Source organism: Ceratotherium simum, chromosome 33 (assembly GCF_057802395.1).
Source record: "Ceratotherium simum simum isolate JZ-2026a chromosome 33, ASM5780239v1, whole genome shotgun sequence".
NCBI classification, from domain to species: domain Eukaryota; kingdom Metazoa; phylum Chordata; class Mammalia; order Perissodactyla; family Rhinocerotidae; genus Ceratotherium; species Ceratotherium simum.
Window position 1 is genome coordinate 7,038,373 of NC_141932.1, and position 24,781 is coordinate 7,063,153.

The 24,781-nt window shown below is 44.9% G+C and overlaps 1 protein-coding gene and 2 pseudogenes across 1 annotated transcript in view; 1 reads left to right on the forward strand and 2 right to left on the reverse strand.

The window, feature by feature from the left end:
- Positions 1–21,414, forward strand: part of NLRP12 (NLR family pyrin domain containing 12) — a 33,412-nt gene extending 11,998 nt beyond the window's left edge. The window contains exons 4-10 of the mRNA XM_004439040.3: positions 4,850–5,020; positions 9,175–9,345; positions 11,123–11,293; positions 12,072–12,242; positions 17,031–17,201; positions 19,389–19,559; positions 20,217–21,414. Of these exons, the coding sequence (XP_004439097.2) occupies positions 4,850–5,020; positions 9,175–9,345; positions 11,123–11,293; positions 12,072–12,242; positions 17,031–17,201; positions 19,389–19,559; positions 20,217–20,304 (1,114 nt within the window). The 3' untranslated portion in view covers positions 20,305–21,414. The remainder of the gene's footprint in view (positions 1–4,849; positions 5,021–9,174; positions 9,346–11,122; positions 11,294–12,071; positions 12,243–17,030; positions 17,202–19,388; positions 19,560–20,216) is intronic.
- Positions 18,417–18,594, reverse strand: LOC147912741 (U2 spliceosomal RNA; annotated as a pseudogene).
- LOC147912742 (U2 spliceosomal RNA) lies at positions 18,672–18,834 on the reverse strand (annotated as a pseudogene).
- Positions 21,415–24,781: the final 3,367 nt, after the last annotated feature.

Below are 24,781 nucleotides of genomic sequence, written 5' to 3' on the forward strand. Positions count from 1 at the left end.
ATCATAATTCTGGTCACCAGGTTCCTCACTGATCTGGAGGTCATTAATGTGTACTGTGTGTGCTTATGTAGGGCCGTGTGCCCAAGACTTGAAATTATTGTACTGTAGGATACAAGAAGTGGTGGTGGTTAATAAATAGCCCAGGATTTGGAATCCAACACACGTGGATTGGAATCCCAACTCTACCCCTCACTAGCTGTGTGACCTTTCTCCTTGTTGAGTCTGTTTTTCTTTCTTTTTTTTTTTTTTGTGAGGAAGACCAGCCCTGTGCTAACATCTGCCAATCCTCCTCTTTTTTTTGCTGAGGAAGACTGGCCCTGGGCTAACATCCGTGCCCATCTTCTTCCACTTTATATGGGACGCTGCCACAGCATGGCTTGCCGAGCGGTGCGTCGGTGCATGCCCGGGATCCGAACTGGCGAACCCCAGGCCACCGCAGCGGAGCGCGCGCACTTAACCACTTGGGCCACCAGGCCAGCCCCAAGTCTGTTTTTCTCCGTGGAAAATGGGAATTTTAATTCCTACCTTTTTTTTTTTTTTTTTGAGGAAGATTAGCCCTGAGCTAACATCTGTTGCCGATCCTCCTCTTTTTTGCTGAGGCAGATTGGCCCTGAGCTAACATCCATGCCCATCTTCCTCTACTTTATATGGGACACCACCACAGCATGGCTTAATAAGCCGTGTGTGTATGTCCTTGCCCGGGATCTGAACCTGCGAACCCCGGGCCACGGAAGCAGAGCGTGCGAATTTAACCACTATGCCACTAGTCCGGCCCCCAATTCCTACCTTTTAAGCCTGGTTGTAAAGGCTTCACACTGGGTTACGTACAGGGTCAGAACTCAACAAAATTTGGAAGTCACTCTTTTCATCATCAGCACCATAGGTGACAACGTAGACACTCTGAGTACATGATTTTGTTAAATCCACCAGAACATATGGCTCCATTGTAGTTAAGGTCTCTAGGATCTACATATATACATACATATATATATATATATACACACACACATACACATATATATGTATATATACACTTGTATACGTATGTGTAACACATTTATGTATAAAAACATATATACATAAATTATATATAAAATTGTATATAATAAATATAAGTTATAAGACAGACTATACAACTAGAAGTAAATTAAGAGATTTTATTGGCTGCATATTGTACCTATGCTATGTGAATCAGGCCAATTCTTAATCCCAGCTTGATTCAGAGAAAGGGATTGTCATAAAGATTTTAGAAGGTCCAAAATTACAATATCTTCTGAAAGTCCTCTTGTACCAAATCCACCGCCCCTTCCACATCCAGGCAGGAAATGCCCTACTCTTTGCCCTTTGACCTGTGAGATCACATCTTGTCTTATTGATATCCCTGTAGGTCTGGACCACGCATCTTGGCGCCCCGTGCCAAACCTCAAAAATCGAAACGTCAGATTGTATATCCAGGCAGAGAAAGCAGGCATCCTTCACCTCTCCAGCATAGCCTTGTTTACAGAGGTGGAGTGACTGGCTCTGAGGTCTGGAGTGGTGTGTAGGAAGAGCTCACTTCTCCTGTGTTTCTCTCTTTTGCTCTCACACCTCTGCCATACTCATAACACTTCTGACACCAGATGTGGGGGAGGTTTCCCCATGCCACGCAATTCTCTGCAACACCATCTGGGTGTCCTACATAATTCAGGTTAAGGGCTCAGTCCCACGAGATTGTTCTCACTCATGTCAGATGCCAATCACAAGTAATAGGTCCCCAGGTTACTCACAACTTCTGTCTAGGTTGGCTGCAAATCGGAGGTTCCCATGGCTTCTTCCCCCTTGGATTTGATTACTTGCTAGAATGGCTCAGAATGCAGGAAAACAGTTTACTTACTGTTTACCAGTTTATTATAAAAGGATATGATAAAGGATACAGGATAAAGGAACATCCAGAGGGAAGAGGTGCATAGGGCTAGGTATGTGGGAAGGGGCTCAGAGCTTCCATGCCCTCTGTGGGTACACCATGCTCCCAGCACCTCCACGTGTTCAGAAACCCAGAATTTCTCTGAACCCCATACTTTGGGGATTTTTATGGAGGCTTCATCACATAGGCATGATTGATCGATCATTAACTCAATTTCCAGCCCCTCTGGAGGATGGGGAGTGGGGCTGAAAGCGTCAAGCTTCTGATCATGGCTTGGTCTTCTGGTGACCAGCCCCGATCCAGGAGCCCACCCAGAGCCACCTCCTTAGAACAAGGGACACTCCTATCACCCAGGAAATTACAAGGGTCTCAGGAGCCCTGTGCCAGGAACCAGGGGCAGAGACCAATATATATATTTTCTATTATCTCACTAGTAGGAATTATAAATTCAAATGCTTGCCAAGGCCAGTGAAATGGGCATAATAATGGCTCCCCTGCAAAGATGCCCATGTCCTAATGCTGGAATCTGTGAGTATGTGACCTTACATGGCAAAAGGGACTCTGCAGACGTGATTAAGGTAAGGATCTTGAGATCGGGAGATGATCTTGGATTACTGAGCCCAAAGTAATCATAAGGGATGGAGGGAGGCAGGAGAAGATATGATATTATGTGGCGAGGTCAGATGGATGAGATTCGTGAAAGTGGGCCATGAGCCAAGGGATGGGGCTGGCCCCGTGGCTTAGCGGTTAAGTGCTCGAGATCCACTGCTGGCGGCCCAGGTTTGGATCCCGGGCGTGCACTGACGCACCGCTTCTCCAGCCATGCTGAGGCCGCGTCCCACATACAGCAACTAGAAGGACGTGCTGCTATGACATACAACTATCTACTGGGGCTTTGGGGGAAAAATAAATAAATAAATAAATTGTTAAAAAAAAAAAAAAAAAAAAGAGCCAAGGGATGCAGGTGGCCTCTAGAAGCTGGAAAATGCACGGGAGTGGATCCTCTCCTGGAGGCTCCTGAGGGAACATGATCCAGGTGACATCTTCATTTTAACCCAGCCAGACTCCTTTCAGACCTCTGACCTCCAAAACTGTAAGATAACCAACTCATGTTGTTTTAAGCTGCTGTGTTTGCAGTAATTTGTTAAAACAGCCATACAGAACCAATACAGCCAGACTAGTCATGAAAATGAGGGAGGCAGGTCAGGTGGGCTGGTGACCAGGAGCCCGCAGGTCACGCTGAAAAGGGTGTCACATGCCCACTTATGGTGGCCAGCTGTTGCCTTGTGCTCATGAGGTGCCTGTGTAGCGAAATGGCTGTTGAAGAAATTCTAGGAATCTACATTTTCATGTGAAATCTGATTTGTAAATTATTTGACGCTCATCAGAGGAAGTCAGCTCCCAGGCCACAAATTTGTAACTTCTGGCTCTTGTTCTTCAGTAGAGATATTCTACTTTCATTAGCTGTGAAGAAAGGGAGTGAAGAAAATCATTGGGTGCATCCGTGGTTCTCAAATATGAGCAGAATCACCTGGAAAGCTGTTTATTTTTATTTTTATTTTTTTTGTGCTGAGGAAGACTGGCCCTGGGCTAACATCCATGACCATCTTCCTCCACTTTATATGGGATGCCGCCACAGCATGGCTTGACAAACAGCGCATTGGTGCGTGTCCAGGATCTGAACTGGCGAACCCCGGGGCCACTGCAGTGGAGCACACGCACTTAACCGCCTGCGCCACCGGGATGGCCCTGGAAAGCTGTTTAAAACACAGGTTTCTGGGCCGGCCCCGTGGCTCAGCGGTTAAGTGCGCGTGCTCCGCTGCTGGCAGCCTGGGTTCGGATCCCGGGCGCACACGGACGCACCGCTTCTCCGGCCATGCTGAGGCCGCGTCCCACATACAGCAACTAGAAGGATGTGCAGCTATGACATACAACAATCTGCTGGGGCTTTGGGGGGAAAAATAAATAAATAAATAAAATCTTTAAAAAAAAAACAAAAAGACACAGGTTTCTGATCAAGTAGGGCTGCATTGGAGACTGAGGACTTTTATTTCTAGCAAGTTCCCAGGTGATGCTGGGCTCGGGACCACACTCTGAGAACCATGGGTGTGGGTGAAAGGCTACCTCTGAGCATTCAGCTTTCAAGGGCTTCTCCCAATCACTCAGAGTGCGTCTGTGAGATGAAATCCATTTTCCACCCCTAGTCCAAGGGTTTAAGTCTGTTCTCTACTACTTAGTAGCTATGTGAGCTTGGGCAAGTAACACAGGGTCATTCAGAAGATAAATTAAGATAGAGATGACAAAATGGGGCCAGCTTGGTGATGCAGTGGTTAAGTTCACGCCTTCCACTTCGGTGGCCTGGGGTTTCGCCGGTTCAGATCCTGGGCACGGATCTGCTCACCGCTTGTCAGCCCATGCTGGGGTGGTGCTCCACACAAAGGAGCTACAACTCGGCAACTATGATGCACAATTATGTACTAGGGCTTTGGGGAGAAAAAAAAAAAAGAAAAAGAGGAAGATTGGCAACAGATGTTAGCTCAGGGCCAATCATCCCCCCGCCCCCCAAAAGAAGATAAAGATGACAAAATGGGGCCGGCTGTCAGCGTAGTGGCGTAGCGGTTAAGTTTGCGCGTTCTGCTTCGGTGGCCTGGGATTCGCTGGTTCAGATCCTGGGCGCAGACCTACTCACCCCTCATCAAGCCATGCTGAGGTGGTGTCTCACATAGAAGAACTAGAAGAACCTACAACTAGGGTACACAACTATGTACTGGGGCTTTGGGGAGAAAAAAGAAAAAAAAAAGAGGAAGACTGGCACCATCTGTTGCCAGTCTTCCTCAAAAGAAAACAAAAAGATGACAAAATACTTCATAAATGATGAACTGTCAAACATAATCATTGTAAAGTGGCCAGTAGAACTAGACGTTGGCTCGTCTTCCCTTCATGCAGACCCGAGAGGAACGTTCTTCCAGATGCCTACAGTGAACAGCTTGCTGCTGCTCTGAGCACCAATCCAAATCTGATAGAGCTGGTTTTGTACCGCAATGCCCTCGGAAGCCGGGGGGTGAAGCTCCTGTGTCAGGGACTCAGACACCCCAACTGCAAACTTCAGAACCTGAGGTGAGTCAAGGTGGGTCTGTGGGCTCCTGATGGTCCTGCCACTGAGCCTTTCATGGGGCTCAGTTGGAAAGGACATTAGGACAGTGTGTTCGCGGGCTGGCCCGGTGGCACAGCAGTTAAGTGCGTGCGCTCCACTTTGGCGGCCCGGGGTTTGTGGGTTCGGATCCCAGGCGCGCACCGAGTCATCGCTTGTCAAGCCATGCTGTGGCAGCGTCCCATATAAAGTAGAGGAAGATGGGCACGGATGTTAGCTCAGGGCTGATCTTCCTCAGCAAATAAAAAAAAAAAGGATGGTGTGTTCATCTGCTAAGGGCTGCTGTGACAAATTACCACAGACTGGGTGACTTAAATGACAGACATTTGTTTTCTCTCAGTTGTGGAGGCTGGAAGTCCAAGATCAAGGAGTCAGCAGGGTTGGTTTCTTCTGAGACTTGTAGACGGCCGTCTTCTCCCTGTGTCCTCACATCGCCGTTACTCTGCATGTTGGTGTCCTAATCTCTTCTCATAAGGACACCAGTCGTATCAGACTAGGGCCCACTCTAGTGACCTCATTTTAATTTAATCACTTCTTTAAAAACCCTATCTCCAAATGCAGTCGCACCCTGGGGTTCAGGGAGGTTAGGACTTCAATGTATGAATTTTGTAGGGGACATGATTCAGCCCACAACAGATGGGGATCAATAGTTCAGGCATCATTATCTCTTACTTTTCTTATTTTTGTCTTCCCCTTTCCAGGCTTCCTAGCTCCAATCACACTTCTTGATTTCAAACTATATTACAAAGCTACAGTAATTAAAACAGCATGGTACTGGCATAAAAACAGACACAAAGACCAACGGAACAGAATAGAGAGCCCAGAAATAAACCCACACGTTTACGGCCAACTGATCCTAACAAGGGGTGCCAAGAATACACAATGGAGGTGTCCAGAAGAGACAGATCGATAGGGACAGCAAGCAGGATGATGGTTGCCAGGGGCCAAGAGGAAGGGGGAGATGGGGAGTTATCATTTAACAGGTATAGAGTTTCAGTTTGGGAAGATGAGAAAGTTCTGGAGATGAATGGTGGTGATGGTTGCACAACAATGTGAATATATTTAATACCACTGAACTGTACACTTAAAAATGGTTAAGATGATAAACTTTATGTTAGAGTAAGATTATGGGAGATAGTTTTTTCTGCTTTATGCTTTTATCAGTTAATATGCTTCTAACTGCTTGTAATAGAGACTGAACTCTAAAGGGGCTAAAACAGTAAGTCATTTTACGGGCTCACACAATTGGAAATAAGACATAAAGAAGGATTCAAGAAAGATTATTGGATGCTAGAGGCTGGGAGGAAGGGGGAATGTGGAGTTTTCTTTAATGGGGACAGAGTTTCAGTTTTGCAAGATGAAAACATTCTGGAGATTGATTGCACAACAATGTGAAATATCTACTTACCACTATTGAACTGTACACTTAAAAGTAGTTGGTAAATTTTATGTTATGTGTATTTTACCACAATTTAAATTAAAAATTAAATCTATCTATCATCTATCCATCTATCTATCTATCTATCTATCTATCTATCTATCTATCTACCTATCATCTATCATCATCTATCAAAAGTGCATGTTATGGGGCTGGCCCTGTGGCGTAGTGGTTAGTGTATGCGCTCCGCTGCTGGTGGCCCTGGTTCGGATCCCAGCGCGCACCAATGCATCACTTGTCAGGCCATGCTGTGGTGGTGTCCCATATAAAGTAGAGGAAGATGGGCACAGATGTTAGCCCAGGGCCAGTCTTCCTCAGCAAAAAGAGGAGGATTGGCGTGGATGTTAGCTCAGGGCTGATCTTCCTCACACACACAAAAAAACAGTGCGTGTCATTATTGATCATGATAATATTAAGGCATAGCTTAGAGGAACTGGAGTGACACTTGACTAAGAAAACCAAGCATGTCTGAGTCCTGATGCACAACATAGCTCTGTTCCTTCAAAGTGTCATGAAAGAAAGACACACACAGGGATCAAGGTATGGGAAAGCCAAGTACCATTTTGTGAGCGGGACGTGGGCCCAATCCCAAGGAAAGCATAATAATAATAATAATAATAATAACAATAATAATAATAATAACACCATACTACTCAGCCATAAAAAAGGATGAAATCTAGCCATTTGTGACAAGGTGGATGGACCTTGAGGGTATTATGCTAAGCAAAATAAGTAAGAGGGACAGTCAAATACCGTATGATCTCACTTATAAATAGAAGATAAAAACAACAGCAATCGCACAGAGACAGAGATTGGATTGGTGGCTACCAGAGGGGAAGTGGGGAGAGAGGAGGGCTAAAGGGGTGATTAGGCGCATGTGTGTGGTGATGGCTTGTAATTAGTCTTTGGGTGGTGAACATGATGTAATCTACACAGAAATCAAAATATGATGATGTGCACCAGAAATTTATATAATGTTATAAATCACCGTTACCACAATTTTAAAAAAAAATGTAACTAAAAATAAATAAATAATACTACTACTATTGGGGCCGGCCTGGTGGCGCAGTGGTTAAGTTTGCACACTCTGCTTTGGTGGCCCAGGGTTCGCAGGTTTGGGTCCCGGGCATGGATCTACGCACCACTCATCAAGCCATGCTGTAGTGGCGTTCCATGTACAGAATAGAGGAAGATGGGCACAGGTGTTATCTCGGGGCCAATCTTCCTCAGCAAAAATAAAATAAAATAATAATAATACCATAATTTGCTGAGCACTTGCTATGTGCAAGGAACCATGCTCAGTACTGAGGTTAAGCATGTCATCAAACACTTTCACCTACTCACTAGAGTCAGCACCATCAGCCCCATCTTCTTGAGCTTAGAGAGAGGGGAAGTGACTTGGACAAGGTTCTGTAACTGCTACTCCATGGCATAGTCGAGTTTCGATTACAGATTTCTTTGAGTCTAAAGCCCACATGTGTATCATTTTCTGCTGGAAATGATACCATCAAAAGTTACTTCAGGGGCCGGCCCAGTGGCTGAGGAGTTAAGTGCGCGCTCTGCTACTGGCGGCCCGGGTTCGGATCCCGGGCCTGCACCAACTCACCGCTTGCCTGGCCATGCTGAGGCCGCGTCCCACATACAGCAAGTAGAAGGATGTGCAACTATGACATACAACTATCTACTGGGGCTTCGGGGAGAAAAAGGGGAAAAAAAAAAAAAGTTACTTCAGCAAGGCAGGTCAGAGTAACCGGCCAAGACTAGAGACCCATGGGCCTTCTTTCCTCAGCAATCCCCAAACCTCACATTCTGCCCCATCCATCTGGTGCTATGGAAGGAAGTCACAGAAAAGAAAAGAAAAGTATCTTTCCACTCCAGGTGCCTGGAGGGAAGAAGAGGAATAAAGAACTTCCACATGTTGGTGGTGAGCTTTTAAGCCGTGGTGGCCCTGCCAACCAGCAAATGTGACCCAGTGACCACCTTGACACCTGCTCAGGACGTGGTACCTTCTTCTTCTCGTAGTGATGGAGAAAGAATGAATGTGAGGGGTCTTGAATTCCTCTCTCAAAGGCAACCTCTGTGGGCCGGCCCCGTGGCTTAGCGGTTAAGTGCGCGCGCTCCACTGCTGGCGGCCGGGGTTCGGATCCCGGTTGCGCACCGACGCACTGCTTCTCCAGCCATGCTGAGGCCGCGTCCCACATACAGCAACTAGAAGGACGTGAAGCTATGACATACAACTATCTACTGCGGCTTTGGGGGGAAAATAAATAAATAAATAAAATTATTAAAAAAAAACAAAACAAAAAACAAAGGCAACCTCTGTGAAGGCATTTCCTTGATTGCAAAAGCACCAAAACGTTTTACATTATTCTTGTTGCTTTTATTATTTTTATTATTGAGATGTAATTCACATACCAGAAAACTCAATGATTTTTCTTTTTAGTATATTCACAAGATTGTGCAAACATCACCAGTATCTAATTCCAGAACATTTTCATCACACCAAACAGGAACACTGTACTGGACAGCAGTCATTCCTCCAATCCTTCTCCTCCCAGCCCCTGGCAACCACTAACCTCCTTTCTTTTATTTTTAAAAAAGGGAAAAATAGGTATAACGAAAAGAGAGAGGGAGGGAAAGGATAAGGGAAATGACCTGGCTTTCTCCTTCTTTCCATCCTAGGCTGAAGAGGTGCCGAGTTTCCAGCTCTGCCTGTCAGGACCTCACAGCAGCTCTGATAGCCAATAAGAATTTAATAAGGATGGACCTGAGCGGCAATGGCCTGGGGCTGCCAGGCATCAAACTGCTTTGTGAGGGGCTCCGGCATCCCAGATGCAGGCTGCAGATGATTCAGTGAGTCTCTGTCCCCCAGAACAAGTTCTTAATCTGCGTGATCTCCCCAGGACAAGCTCATTGTCTCCAAGGGCTCGAGACAGAGAAGGCTGCCCTTAGACCCATGACCTTAGATACCTGCCCTGGACTCTTCGCACTTTAGAGAGCCTCTTTCTGCCTCCTATGTCCCCATCCATTTCCATATGGTGAGGAGTCCCTGGGGCCACCTGCCCACCCAGAACCTACACCCCACTCATTGACCACATCCTGGGAAGTCAGACCCCAGTGCTCCCCGCACAAAGATCCTTCCATTCTGCAGCACCCTTTTCCTGCAAAGCCACTGTTTTTAGGAAAATCACCCAGTTTCCCACCTGTGTGTCTCCTTGACTACTCACACAGAACACTTCACTTCTGACACTTTTGGTCACCAAATGTTGGGGGAGGTTCCCCACACCAAGCAATTCTGTGACACCAGCTGGGTATCCTGCAATTTATCTCAATTTTGCCACTATCTACCCTAGAGATAGTATCAGATCCCACAGGTTGAGGGCTCCCAGAAGACTGCTCCCTGCCCACTTCAGATGCTAGTCACAAGTCTAGGTTGTCACCTGTGCTTCTGAATGACAACGACCCCCACCTCAGGTTCGATTAATTTGCTAGATCAGCTCACAGAACTCAGAGAAACACTTACTTATGTTTACCAGTTTATTAAAGGTTATGATAAACGGTACAGATAAACAGCTAGATAAAGAGATGCATAGGTTGAGGTCTGGGAGGGTCCCGAGCACAGTAACTTCTGTCCCTGTAGAGTTGGGGTACATCACCCTCCTGGTGTGGATATGTTTGCCAACCCAGAAGCTCTCTGAACTCCCTACTATTGGGATTTTGTGGAGGCTTCCTCATGTAGGCATGATCAATTATTAACTTCATTTCCAGCCTGTCTCCCCTCTCTGGAGAATGGGGGATGGGGCTAAAAATTCCAAACTTCTAATCATGTCTTAGTCTTTCTGGTGACCAGCCCCCATCCAGGAGCCCACCCAGAGTCACCTCAATAAAAGAAAAGATGCTCCTAATGTTCTTATCACTTAGGAAATTACAAGAGCTTTAGGAGCTCTGTGTCAGGAACCAGGGGCATAGACCAATACATATATCTTCTATTATCTCACACCACGTCTCATCCTATTCCTCAGAGTGAACTCCTACGTAACCTTTGAGAACCAGCTCAAATTCTCCCAGAGAGCCTTCCCTAACTCTACACCATTTGCCAAAGCTAAGTAAGGTGGCCCCTCCACCATGATGGTTTTAATAAACAGTAGCTCGTGTTGATTGAGCTCTCACTATGTGCCAAGCCAGGTTCTATGCCCTCTCCCTTTAGTAGATTTTGTAATCCTCACAACAACCCTATGAGGTAGGCACTATTATTATCATTATTTTAGAGTCAATGAACCTGAGACACGGTGGCTCATGAAACCTAAAACTGAGACCTGATGAAAACTTGCTTGAGGTCACAGGGTTAGCGGAGATGGATGCAAACGCAGGTTGCTGCGTTCTAGAGACCCGACTCTGAACTAGTGTGCTCTACGACCTCGAAGGCACCAACCTACATTGGATAGGAATTGCTTACCCATTTGTCTTATTAGACAGGATGCTGTTTGCTGGAAATGTCAAAGTCTTGTTCATCTCCGTAGCTTTAGTGACATGTGTAGGTTCGTGTTGGGTGATAAACGGGCCAGGGGATGAGCCATCAGGATTCAGAAAAACAAGGTGGCGCCCTCTTCAGCGTCTCTTCCCTCCCGAGGTTGAGGAAGTGTCAGCTGGAGGCTGGGGCTTGCCAGGAGATCACCTCCGTGCTCAGCACCAATCGACATCTGGTGGAGTTGGACCTGACGGGAAATGCGCTGGAGGACTTGGGTGTGAGGCTGTTGTGTCAAGGCTTGAGGCACCCAGTCTGTAGGCTGCGGATCTTGTGGTGAGTTCTACTTTCTGTCTTTGTGAATATGACTACCCTACATACCTCATACAAGTGGAATCACAAAGTATTTGTCTTTTTGTGACTGGCTCATTTCACTTAGTTTGATGTTTTCAAGGGTCATCCATGTTGTAGCATGTGTTAGAATTTCCTTCCTTGTTAAGGCTGAATAATGTTCTACTGCATGAATATATTACATTTTGTTTATCCATTCCTTTGTCCATTCACAGACACTTGGCTTGCTTCCACCTTTTGGCTACTTTGAATAATGCTATGAACATTGGTGTACAAATATTTCTTTCAGCCCCTACTTTCAATGCTTTTAGGTATATAAGCAGAAATAGAATGGATGGATCGTATGGTTATTTTTAATTTTTTGCTGAACCGCCACATTGTTTTCCACGGCGGCTGCACCATTTTACATTTCCACCAACAGTGCGTAAAGTTTCCATTTTCTCCACATCCTCACCCACACTTGATATTTTCTGTTTTTTTGGTTTTGTTTTGTTTTACCATAGCCATCCTAATGTGTGTAAGATTGTATTTCATGGTGGTTTTTATTTTCATTTCCCTAGTAATTAGTGATGTTGAACATCTTTCCTTGTGATTTGTGCCCATTGTGTATCTTTTTTGGAGAAATGTCTGCTCCAGCCTTTGACCATTTTTTTTCAATGAGTTGTTCATTTGAAAATACATTACTTTCAAGATTGGAGGGAGGATGAAATTAGCATTGTACGGAAAACACTCCATAATACGTGTTGAATTGGATTTCCCGCAGGTTGAAGATTTGCCGCCTCACTGCTGCTGCTTGTAAAGACCTGGCCTCCACCCTCAGTGTGAACCAGAGCCTGATGGAGCTGGACCTCAGCCTGAATGACCTGGGGGACCCTGGGGTACTACTGCTGTGTGAGGGCCTCAAGCATCCCCAGTGCAAACTTCAGACCCTCCGGTGAGTCCCACTCTGCTCACCATCATAAGAATCCAAATTCACAATCATTGCCATCCTGCCTGGGCTCACTGCGGCCGTGCTCCCTCCCCTCTTCTCCTAAACTCTAACTATGCCAACCTCCTTTCAAAGATTTTTCCACCCCAGGGCCTTTGCACAAGCAGTTTGTTCTTCCTGGAATGCTCTTCTTCTCTGCTGTCCCTTTTCTTTTTTTACCGTAATAGCATCTGTTTTATCTGTTAGGACCATTAGGATCTGTTAGGACTCAGAACAAATGTTTCTTCCCCACGGATGCCTTTCCTAACCCCTAGAGAAGGTCTAGGTTCCTAATTTTAGGATCTTATTTGACTTTGTACTTCTCCTCAGCGTCACTTATCAAAATTTGTAATTTGTGTGTATGTGTGTGGCATTTCAAAAGTGCAGGAGCTGTGTCAACGATATATTCCTGTGGTGAGTAGAAGATCTACTTGGTTCAGAGGTGCTTAGAAGTACATGTACCTTTAAATGAGTAAGCAGACAAATAAGCAAATGAACCAAAAGAAAAATGCAGCAAGGCTATCAATTTTCAGAAGATTCTTTTTCCTTGTAGTCCCAAAGAAGACTGTTTTTTTTTTTTACAGGAACACCATCAATTATCTGATGTCATTCACTCTGGAATATTTTTTTTTTCTTTTGAGATGATGAGCCATAGTGTGGCTTCTACTGCTTTTTTTATCTTTAGAAAATTAAGATAAATCTGTGTCCCATTTCTTCACATCTTCTCCCCACTGCACCCTTTAAATGTTTTCTTTTTGGAGTGTAGATTCACATAACTAGAACATTCCTAATCTTCAGCTGGTACCACAATGTCACTATGGACCCACACATGCCTGTTTCATTTTTTCTCCTCCATTGCCCTCCCCAGATCTCACCTGTAGGCACTTGTGTCTTTATTTTACATAAATGATACATCTTATAAACCTCTCTTTGTTTTTCAGTTACCTTTATACGTTCAAAATCTGTTCATGTTGGAATAAACAAATCTAATTCATTCCTTTAAGCTGACCTACATTCCATCATCTGCATGTACCAAATGTTATTGATCCATCTCCCTGTTCAGATATTGGGTTGTTCCCCACTCTTTGTTGTCATGTACAGTGTTGTGATGTATATTCTTGAACACATCTCTTTTTTTTTTTTTTTTTTTTTTAAGATTTTATTTATTTATTTTTTCCCCCAAAGCCCCAGCAGATAGTCGCATGTCACAGCTGCACATCCCTCCAGTTGCTGTATGTGGGACTCAGCCTCAGGATGGACGGAGAAGTGGTGCCTCGGTGCGCGCCCGGGATCCGAACCCGGGCCGCCAGCATCGGAGCGCGCGCACTTAACCACCAAGCCACGGGGCCGGCCCGAACACATCTCTTTCTGAACCCTTTTAAGATCCCCCCAGGGTAGAATTTCAGGATCAGACTGAATTTGCATCCTGGATATCCCAAAATAATTCCGTAGTACTCTCTGGAAAGACGCAGCCGTTTACCCTTCCACTAGCAATTTAGGAAAGCTCCTATTTCCCCGTATCTTCATGGTTATTCAACTTTTTTTTTTTTTTTTTTTTGTGAGGAAGATCAGCCCTGAGCTAACATCCGTGCTAATCCTCCTCTTTTTGCTGAGGAAGACCGGCTCTGAGCTAACATCTATTGCCAATCCTCCTCCTTTTTTTACACCCCAAAGCCCCAGTAGATAGTTGTATGTCATAGCTGCACATCCCTCTAGTTGCTGTATGTGGGTCGCGGCCTCAGCATGGCCAGAGAAGCAGTGCGTCGGGGCGCGCCCGGTATCCGAACCCGGGCCGCCAGTAGCGGAGCGCGCGCACTTAACCGCTAAGCCACCGGGCCGGCCCACAACTTTCTGTTTTTAGAACTCTGGTGGGTGCAAGATGTTCTTAAATTGTATTTTTCTCATAATTGTTGAAGTTGAGCATCTCTTCATATGCTTGTTAGCTTTTTTGGTTTCCCCTTTCTGTGAATTGCCTGTTCCTGTAATTTACAGTCACGTGCCGCATAACGAGGTTTCGGTCAACGATGGACTGCGTATATGACAGCGGTCCCATAAGATTAGTACCATAGAGCCTAGGTGTGTAGTAGGCTCTACCATCTAGGTTTATGTAAGTACATTCTATGAGGTTCACACAATGATGCATTTCTCAGAAGGCATCCCTGTCGTTAAGCGACCGATAACTGTATTTATTTCTTTTTTTTTTTTTTAATTTTTTGTTTATTGCAGTAACATTGGTTTATAACATTGTAAAAATTTCAGGTGTACATCATTGTACTGTATTTATTTCTTTAGGATGTATTCTATATGTGTCTTGTTGATTTACAGATGTTCACTAAATATTTAGATATTAATCCAGCGTACTTTGGAAATGTCTTCCCAGCAGCTCATCAATTTGTCAAGTTGTCCATGGATTCTTTCATTAAACAGAAATCATTATGTTTTGAAGTCAAATCCATATGTATTTCTATGATTTATATTTTTGTGACATGTCTAAGAAATCCTTTGCCAATGTGATGTCGAAGATATACTCAATTTCTTCTTTATGTTTATATGTGTGGTTAGGTTTTCTCTGATTTTTGCAGCACCATTTAATAAAGAACCCACCGTTTTCTTGCTGATTTGTAATGACAACTTGATTGTAAACCACTTTCTCATATTGTGTTTGACTCTCTCTCTTCTATTTGTCTCTGTTCCAATTTTCTACTGTTGTAATTGCTATAGTTTGTAATATGCCCAACTATTAGGAAGATTCTGTCTTTTGTGATTTTTTTTTTTTTTTGCAAATGTTCATAGTGATTTGTAGACATTTATTCTTCCATGCAAATGTTAGAATGCACTGGTCCAGTTACCCCAATGTGGCTCTCATTGGCTGATGCTGAGTCCTTTCCCCTTGCCCAGCGGCAGCAGGTCAGCCAGATATTCAGGGTTACATAGAACCTATGTGTCACCTGAGGACGCTGATACATTTAAAGGAAAGGGGAGTTCAGGTCTTCACAGCATGGGTAGCTATGTCTAAGGACATTCCTATATGCATTCCTAGATGCAGGAATCTCTGAAAATTAGAAAAAAAATAGTATACATACAATAGCCCTTTTGACTTTCTTAAGCCCCCAAATGCTCTTCCAATGGCAACGGTAGCCATGCTAACTGCATGGATGGTGGTTAAGCACGACACATGTCAAGGATGTACACCTAGCTCTGTGACCTGAGCCGTGCATGCCACCTCTCAGGGCCTAAGTCCTCACACATGTCATAACAATGGATAATGTTAACATTTTTCCCCCAGCGGCTGTTCTGAGGAGCAAATGAAGTGATGCTTACCAATCACTTGATGTTATGGGTTGAATTGTTGAATCTCCCAAAATTCATATGTTGAGGTCCTAACCTCCAGTGCCTCAGAATGTGACCTTATTTGGAAATAAAGTCTGAATTAGTCTGTATTAGTCCAGTAGGGCTGCCATAACAAAATGCCACAGACCGGGTGGCTTAAACAACTGAAACTTATATTCTTGCAGTTCTGGAGGCTGGAAGTCCAACACTAAGGTGTTGGTGGGGTCAGTTTCTCCTGAAGCCTCTCTCCTTGGGCCGTAGATGGCCATCTTCTCGCTGCGTCTTCACATGGTCTTTCCTCTGCATGCACATGTCTTGTGTCTCTCTGCGTCCAGATTTCTTCTTCATGTAAGGATACCAGTCAAACTGGATTAGGGAGCACCATAATGGCCTCATTTTAACTTAATCACCTCTTTCAAGGCCCTGGCACCAAATACAGTCATATTCTGAAGTACTGAAAGTTGGAGCTTCAACATGTGAATTTGGAGAGAGCACAATTCAGCCCATAACAGGGGTCGTCATCGATGTAATTAGTACAGATGAAGTCATCCTAGAGCAGGGTGGGCCCCTAATCCAATATGGCCGGTATCCTTATGAAAAGGGTAAATTTGGACATACACACACACACGAATGCCATGTGACGATGAAGGCAGAGATCAAGATGATGCTTCTACAAACCAGGGAATGCCAAAGACTGCCAGCAAACCAGCAGAAGCCAGAGGAGAGGCGGGAACAGATTCTCCGTCACAGCCTGAGAAGGAACCAACCCTGTGACACCTTGATCTCGGGCATCCAGCCTCCAGAACTGAGACAACACATTTCTCACAGCCCCCCCAATGTGTAGTACTTGTCACAACAGCTCCAGGAAACTGAAACACTTGGCTTGTGCCAAATGCCCAATAGGTAGTAAATTTTTTTTTTTTTTGAGGAAGATTGGGCCTGCACTAACATCTGTTGCCAATCTTCCCCTTTTTCTTTTTCTTCCCCAAAGCCCCAGTACATAGTTGCGTATCATTGTTGTAGAGTTGTAGCTCTTCTATGTGCGACACTGCCTCAGCATGGCTTGATGAGCAGTGAGTAGGTCTGTGCCCAGGATCCGAACTGGTGAACCCCAGGCCACTGAAGCAGAACGTGTGAACTTAACTGCTACACCTCCTGGTGGCCCGAGTAAATATTTTTTATTCTTTCTTTATCCTATTCTTCCTGTGTTTCCTCCTTTTTTTCCCCTTTCTTGGTAATTTCTCTCTTCCTTCCATCTTCCTACCTGCCTGCTCCTTTCTTCTTCTCTTTTTCTCTCTCAAGGGTAAAGATGGCGTCTGACTGCCACTCGCTCTGCGCCCAGCACCTGCCTGGCACATCAGCCTTCCCTGGAGCCATCTGCAGAGGGTGTGAGTCAGCTCTGCTCTGTGCATCCTGTCTTTCCAGGTTGGGCATTTGCCGGCTCAGCTCCACAGCCTGTGAGGGTCTCTCTGCTGTTCTCCAGGTCAACCACCATCTCCGGGAGCTGGATCTGAGTTTCAATGACCTGGGAGACTGGGGCATGTTGCTGCTGTGCGAGGGGCTGCGACACCCCACCTGCAGGCTCCAGAAACTGTGGTGAGCAGGGGAGTCAGGACTGGCGGTGATGGTGGTCATTGGGGTGGGAGCATCATCTTATCCTTGTTTTTGTTCTTTTGAAGGGTTATCTCTCCATCACTTTGGAGGATACCAGAAGCCTAGATGTGGAAAGAAAAACTGTGCAAACGAGTCTTAGAATAATTCATATTCTATGGGAATACAAACATAATATGCTTCATTTTTTCCTGCAATCGTTGCCTCTAAACATTTTCTGTGAAACTCCCCCTTTCCCTTGACATTTACTTGGAGAGATTCATAGCTTCTCGGTAACCTTTATGTAATAAAAATTCAATCTAGTCCAGTGTAAATACCAGTCAAACGTGAATTATTACTTCCTCTGTCTCCTTTCTCCCAATACCAGGCCCCCAACCTGAAAGACTTAGAATTCTGAGATGAGGCGTATCTCAAATATCATCTTCCGTTTCTGAGTCTCTTGTTTATCTGGGAATTAAGATGGGGGCTTAGGGACAACATCTCTCCCTTAATTGGTGCTGCTGGGCTCCCTCTGGGATGTCAATACCCCCTCATCGGGCAGGCATCCAAATGCTTCCTCTCTCATGGGGATTGTATGTGAGTTCTTATGGGGACTCCATGGGAGGTGCCTCCACTGCCCAGTCTCCTGATGTAGAATAATTAATCTGGGTCAACCTCCTCGCACAACCCTGTCCCCAGCTCTCACCATAATCTTCTACTCCTGTCCCTTCTGTACCTGTGATGTGGGTAGTTGTACGTCACCAAGCTGGCTTTTTTTCTTCCTTCTCAAGTCCTGAACTCTTGTCTTGTACCTTGTTTTGGAAGCTGGCATCTATTGCCTTGTAGCCTCAGCCACACTAAGATTAAAATATTTCCATTTAACATCCCAGCTACGATAGTACTTATTTCAAAAGATTGCTGTGAGGAATAAATGATAAAGCAAGCATAAAGCCCTTAGCAAGGTGCTCAGCACACAGTTGGCACTCAATAAATGCTACCTATTACTTATTTTTATTGTAACAGCAGAGAATACAGGAAGGAAACACAGTTGGAGACAGAATAGAAATCAGAGAGAATCAGATGGCATACTGTTGGGACAGGTGGCAGCCCAATGCCTATTGGCTTCTTAAAAAAAAAGGATTTATTGACTTGTGTAACTGAAAAGGTCAGGTTTCAGGCATGGCTTGATTTAGGCATTCGGATTCATTTTTTTTTGCCCCCAGGGGGTACACCGTCCATGGACGCACTGCAACACCAGGTTGATTCATGGAGTGGATGGAGCAAACTCCTATTCTATCTCCCTGCTCCAAAAATCCATTTAATATATTGTCCTCGGATAGAGGATGTATCAGATATTAAGATAAAAACATATCAGGGGCTGGCCTGGTGGCATAGTGCTTAAGTTTGCGTGCTCCAGGGTTCGTGGGTTCGGATCCCAGGCATCAACCTACACACCACTGGTTAAGCCATGCTGTGGCAATGTCCCATATACAAAATAGAGGAAGATTGGCACAGATGTTAGCTCAGGGCCAATCTTCCTCACCAAAAAAAACAAAAAAACAAAGACAAAAAAACGTATTAGGTATTAAGATAATAACAGATACTACACTTGATCTTAGCCAAAAGGCTGAGAAGTGATAGGCATTTGGATTCTTGATCTCCATTATCTTCTATACTTATTGGCTTCATCATCAGTTAAGGTTAGCCTTGACCCTGCTTGGTGGCAAAATGCCTGTGGTTCTTTCCAGGTTCAAGTTCTGAAAGAAAAACTCCAGGAAAAGTGTGGTTCTGATTCACTGGCTTTGGGTGGATCCTGTGCCCAGTTGGAACCATTTATGGTGGCTGGGGATGTGGAAACCAACTGACTTAGGCCTTGAGGACAATGTTAACCGCAGATGGACTGAGACTGGGGTTTCAATGAGATATATGAGTAGAATTGCCAGAAGGGGAAATAGATGCTTGGCTACAAAATCAACAGGTATCCATTATAGAGGGAGCTGTGAGCTGAGGAGCATCTTTAAATGCCTCTCTTAAATGCTTGCCATCCACGTTGGCCTTAACCTGGACCGATTTGGTTCTACTCTAATTTGACTTAAATTGGTCCCCTAAAAACATCACCCTGATTCCTTATGAAGATGAGACTTTCCAAAAGTAGCTCGTGATGTGGCTTTAACCAGTCTTTATCTCCAACAGGCTGGACAGCTGTGGCCTCACAGCCAAAGCTTGTGAGGATCTTTCTTCCACCCTGGGGGTCAACCAGACCCTGACGGAGCTTTATCTGACCAACAACGCCCTGGGGAACACCGGTGTCAGGCTGCTATGCAGGAGGCTGAGCCATCCCAGCTGCAAACTCCGAGTCCTCTGGTGAGAGATGGTCCCTGATTCTGGAGGAGGCGGGGTATGGGGCTCAGAGTTGGGAGTGGAGGTCGGTAATTGAGACCTGCCTCCTCCAGTTTGGTTGGACAAATCTATAAAATTTGGAAATATTTCCTTCATCCATACTCATGTATTCAATTTGCGTGGAATACACAGGGGGCCTAACTTTACCTCTTGGGAGATATCTACACCATCTACTGGCTGTGTCACCTTGGATAATGTACAGAGTATCTATTTCCTAATCTGTCAAGTGGGGCCGTTGTCGCCTAGTGAGAATCTGAAATTACTCGGCCTGGGCTCAAATTCTAATTCCATCCCTTATCAACCCTGTGATACTTTTTTTTTGGGGCAAATTTTTTGATTTTGCAAGTTATTCAACTTCTTAGTGCCTCAGTATGCCCGTCTGTGAAATGATGAAAATAGTTACTTCTTCATAAGACTATTACAAATTAAATGAGTTACTGCAGGCTAGGGACTTAAAATTATGTGTAATTTAGAGGAAGCCTATTTCCCAATAGGGTTTGGTTTCAAGTGAAGTACTAGATAGTGGAATTATTTTAACAGGGCAAGATGCATGATAGATTTGATATATCAGTTGAATGCCACAATAGTGGCCTGGAATAATATTTCCTACTGTGTCCTCAGGTTGTTTGGAATGGACCTGAATAAAATGACCCACAGAAGATTGGCGGCACTTCGCATAACAAAACCCTACTTGGACATTGGCTGCTGAATGGTACTATCTGCTGGTTCTTTTCTTGAAGTCAGGACAGGAAGATCACCTCAGGACCTGCTAATCAGCACCATGATCAGGATCTTTATTTCCTCAAGAGACAAACTCAGATGCAGAATAGATCCTTTCTGCTTGGGGGTCTATGACATCAACGTGTAACAGAGCATGCACCTTTAGTTTGGGGAATGTTGGTGCCAGGGATAGAACTTAGGGCAGGGCCCCAATGATTCTAGAACAGGGGTTCTCAACTGAGGGTGAGTTTGTCCCCCCAGGGGACACTTGGCAATGTCAGGAGACATGGGAGTGGTGCTGCTGGCATCTGGTACAGACCAGGGATCTTGCTAAATGTCCTACAATGCACAGGACAGCCCCCACCCCCACCCCCAACAAAGTATTTAACTAAAAATGTCAATCATGCCGAAGTTGAGAAACCCTTTTCTCAAAGATTAATGGTGCAATAGTTTGGAAGGCTGGCGTACCTTAGAATGCTTGTTATGCCAATAATCCTTGCAATCTTGTTTTGCACCATGAATCTGTCCCCTGGCTAGAGCCAATCAGACCATGGTTGGACACCTGCCACGGTTAGCTAACTGTAGGCTGGCTCATAATCTACATACACCATGCTGTGGATGAACACATGAAACCAACCACAATTTCACTCTTGGGGATTTGAACTAGGAGATTGATGGTTGGGAAACTTCACAAGAATGCCGGAAGCATGTCATGCTGAAGACATCAAGATGTCTGGAAAGAGCAGAATTTACTAGGAAGCAGAGGAAACTTGAGATGAGAAAGGATAGTGACCTTGTAACCCATGAAAGGATGGAAAAGAAAATAACTCACATTCTGAAGACATTCCTGTGGACATGAATAAATGCTCCATGAAGTCACATTAACATATTGTTCCTTGAAATCAAGACCTATTCTGAATCCTCTTAGCTTACCTGCCCTCCAGTCCCTTTATCAGCTGCTACTGAATGAACCTGCCCATCTCACAAGCCCTGTTGATCACGACCCAGACCCTTTGAAGCTGACTAACCGAGAAACTTGACCCAGTTATCTAATCCCTAGGCTGCCTCAAAAAGATAGGGGCCAATAAAATCTGAGCACCTTCTTGGAGTATAAATGTTGGTATATGTGTGGGGGGGGTGGAAACAGGGTGGCGCTGACAGACCTTAGAGCCAGGTGTTACCTGTTGAAGAGGTAGGATGTTCCCGGGTTGATGCTGTAGGATGCAATGAGCGAGACAGAACTCCCTGGATGTAGCTTAGTTCTGTCAGTGACAAGTGAAGGCCACGTAGCTGCAGTGGTTTGGGGACGCCCACTGGGCACAGCCCTCCAGGACCAATGGGAGATCATGAGTGATGTTTAGACTTCCCAATTGAAATTGGGATTAAATCTCCCAACCACTCCCAAGAAAATGAGTCAATGTGGATTTATTAAATGTGGTCACACCCTCCCCTTAAATTGGCAGGGGTGGAGGAAAGTTAACACTCAATACTTATGTAAAATGGCACAATCTTTGAGTGGGCCCTTATGTCCACAAGCTGCATTCCGAAATATATTCTTAAATGACATTCCTTCTGGTACCGAGCAGATTTCATAATAGGACTTTTCCATTCTTTACCCGTAGTTTAAATGATTTGGCACTGCCAGCCCCGTTGATTGCAAGTTCATAGTTCAGCCTCTTGAACTGTACAGACTGGGCAAATGAAATTGAGGCTAATTCTCCGTTACGTGACTCCCCTCCCCTTTCAGCATCTCTGTGCTCTTCCAAATGTAGATCTTCCATGGCTTTGTTGCTAATCTCAATATTGAGATTATGTATGGCACTTGTAAAGGTACTCAGAAAGCTCCAATCCTAACTTTGTGGAGGATATTAATCTCCAGAGGGTAAACTCATGTGCCATTTAACAGGACATGGCTGGGGGGAAGCCCTAAAACGCTGGGTTCAAGTTAGGAATATGGCCGTGTCGCCATAGCAGGGTGGGGAAGTCCAAGCACTTTTCTGACCCCAAATCAGTCCCATGTAGATATTGTCTAGCAACCCTCATTAAGAGCCCCAATATTCTGAAGTGGAGATTTGTCCTGCTCAAGGGTGAGAAGCAGTGACTAGGGTTCATTTATGATGCCCAGGACCTTACCCCTTTCTTCCTTTCCCACACCTGATTTTGCATGGACCATTGAACTCAAGCACAAGAACCCTATTTCCATAAACTGGGCTATTTTAGACAAATTACTGCTAGTCACAAATCCACATACAGGCATTACATGGGTATGCAGTTTATGTTTTATTGTACTTTAATACATCTCACCATTATTAAATAGATTTAAGTACATGCTGGTCTTATGACTGATTTCTGAAAAGAACTGGATGGATATTTTTGTGAGGAAGATCAGCCCTGAGCTAACATCCACACCAATCCTGTTTTTGTTGAGGACCGGCCCTGAGCTAACATCTATTGCCAATCTGCCTCCTTTTTCTCCCCAAAGCCCCAGCAGAGTTTTATGTTGTAGTTGCACATCCTTCTAGTTGCTGTATGTGGGACGCCGCCAAGGCGGGACAAGCAGTGCGTCAGTGGGGTGCCTGGGATCTGAACCTGGCGGCCAGTAGCAGAGCCACGGGGCTGGTCTCCAGGATGGATAACTTCAAGAATGTGCTATCTTAGAGTTTATTAAACCATTAGAAAATCTAGGGTTGGTAAAATTCTTTGTCTATACAATCACATTTTAATAGCATGAGGAAATAGGGACAGGAAGACGTTATGTAAAACTGGGTTCTAACTGGAGGGAAAACCTGTTCAGGACTGATCTGAGGTCCTTGGTTGCTGGCAATCTCCCCTGGAATGAACAAAATCTCGATTAGTCAGGAAAAATGGTTACCATGATAGAGTAAGAAATTGGCTCATGTCAATTCAGATGGTGGGGGCCGGAGGCTGGAAATCCAGTTGGATGCCGCAGCAAGTCAGATCTGGAGATTTTAACAAGATTGGAAACAATCCAAGGCAGGATGTTAAGTGCATCTATCAAAAATCTTTACTCCAACAAGCTCCTAGGGTGCTTTCCTCAAACGGAAACACACAAAATGGAAGCACTTTCCAGTCATGAGTACGGCAAGCGCCCCCATTTTGAGTATCCCAGTCTTGAGCTGATGGAACTTGTTCCTGGAATTCGCTGAAGGGTCTTAATTTTAGTGACCTTAAAGTTCCCATTCAAAAGAATCAGATTCAAGAAAATGCTGTGGACTTAAATACCAAGTAGAAATCAAGACACATCTTAATAGAAACCTGCCTAGTTAAACCCTATGGTCACAGTTATAGCTGGTATTGCCCTTCCATTACCAATTTCGGATTCCCTTCCCCTCAGCAAGCACTGCCGCTCAGCTTGTTGTTACTGCTGGGGGACTCGAGCCATTCCTGAAGTCCATGAGCCATCAGAAACCCTACCTGAACTCTCCCATCTTCCGACTTTCCCAGATAGACCTCCATACTGACTAAAGCATTTCTTGTTTCCAATACCAATTTCCCTGTGGCTATCAGAAACCCAGCAATACCTCCCATAAAGTTTCCACAGAAGATGTCCTGACTAGAACAGGATATGGGCTCCTCGATGGTGGCCGCCGGTGACACTCAAATATTGCAGCACTTTCCATCCAGATCTTTGCAGAGTGCTTCCACATTTGAGTACCACAGGCTGAGCAGTTCCACCCAAGATGTTTGCCTAGAGGCAGCCTGGACTGAAAACAGCCAGAGCGAAGTCCTGTCCTAGATATCCAATGGCTTGTCAACGACCCTTCCAATATCTACCAAATAGAAGCTACTTTCTCAACCGGTAACACTCAAAAAATGGCGGCACTTCCCTACGTAGAACAGAAAGTGCCCCCACAGTTTGAGTATCACAGGTAGAGTAATTCCGCAAGACTCCTACCGCCTGTTTAAGGACTTACCAGACAAGGAATTATTGCAAAGGATTAAAAAATAAACCTATCTTATTCCTAAAATATGGACAGCAGAAAGTTAGACCATGGAAGTCAAGCTCACCTTCATCACCTCCTTGACTAGCATTAAATTAAAAGACTTTCAGCAAAGGAGATGTCACTGCATATATCCACATCACCATAAGAATTACAGCTTCGATTTGGTGACAGAGCCCATCACGTGACTCCATTGTGGGCCTGTTATCCAGTTTTAAGTCACAAAACAAAGAAAAATGTTACTCAAAAGGACCTGCCCTGTGTTACTCCATCAAGGATGTAGAAGACCAAGGATTCTCACCTCAAGATATCCGTGCATGATGAACCCATCGTCACGCAAATGAGCTTCTGGATCCAAGACCCCAAGCTACAGAGCAGAGAACAGTTTGCATATAGGGACAGAGTTTGAGAACATGTGTGAAAGGGAGGTCAGGATGAAGTGAGTAGCCATGGAAGAAAGCCATTGCGTGGAATCTCAGAAGCCAGCACAGGTAAACCTTCAAA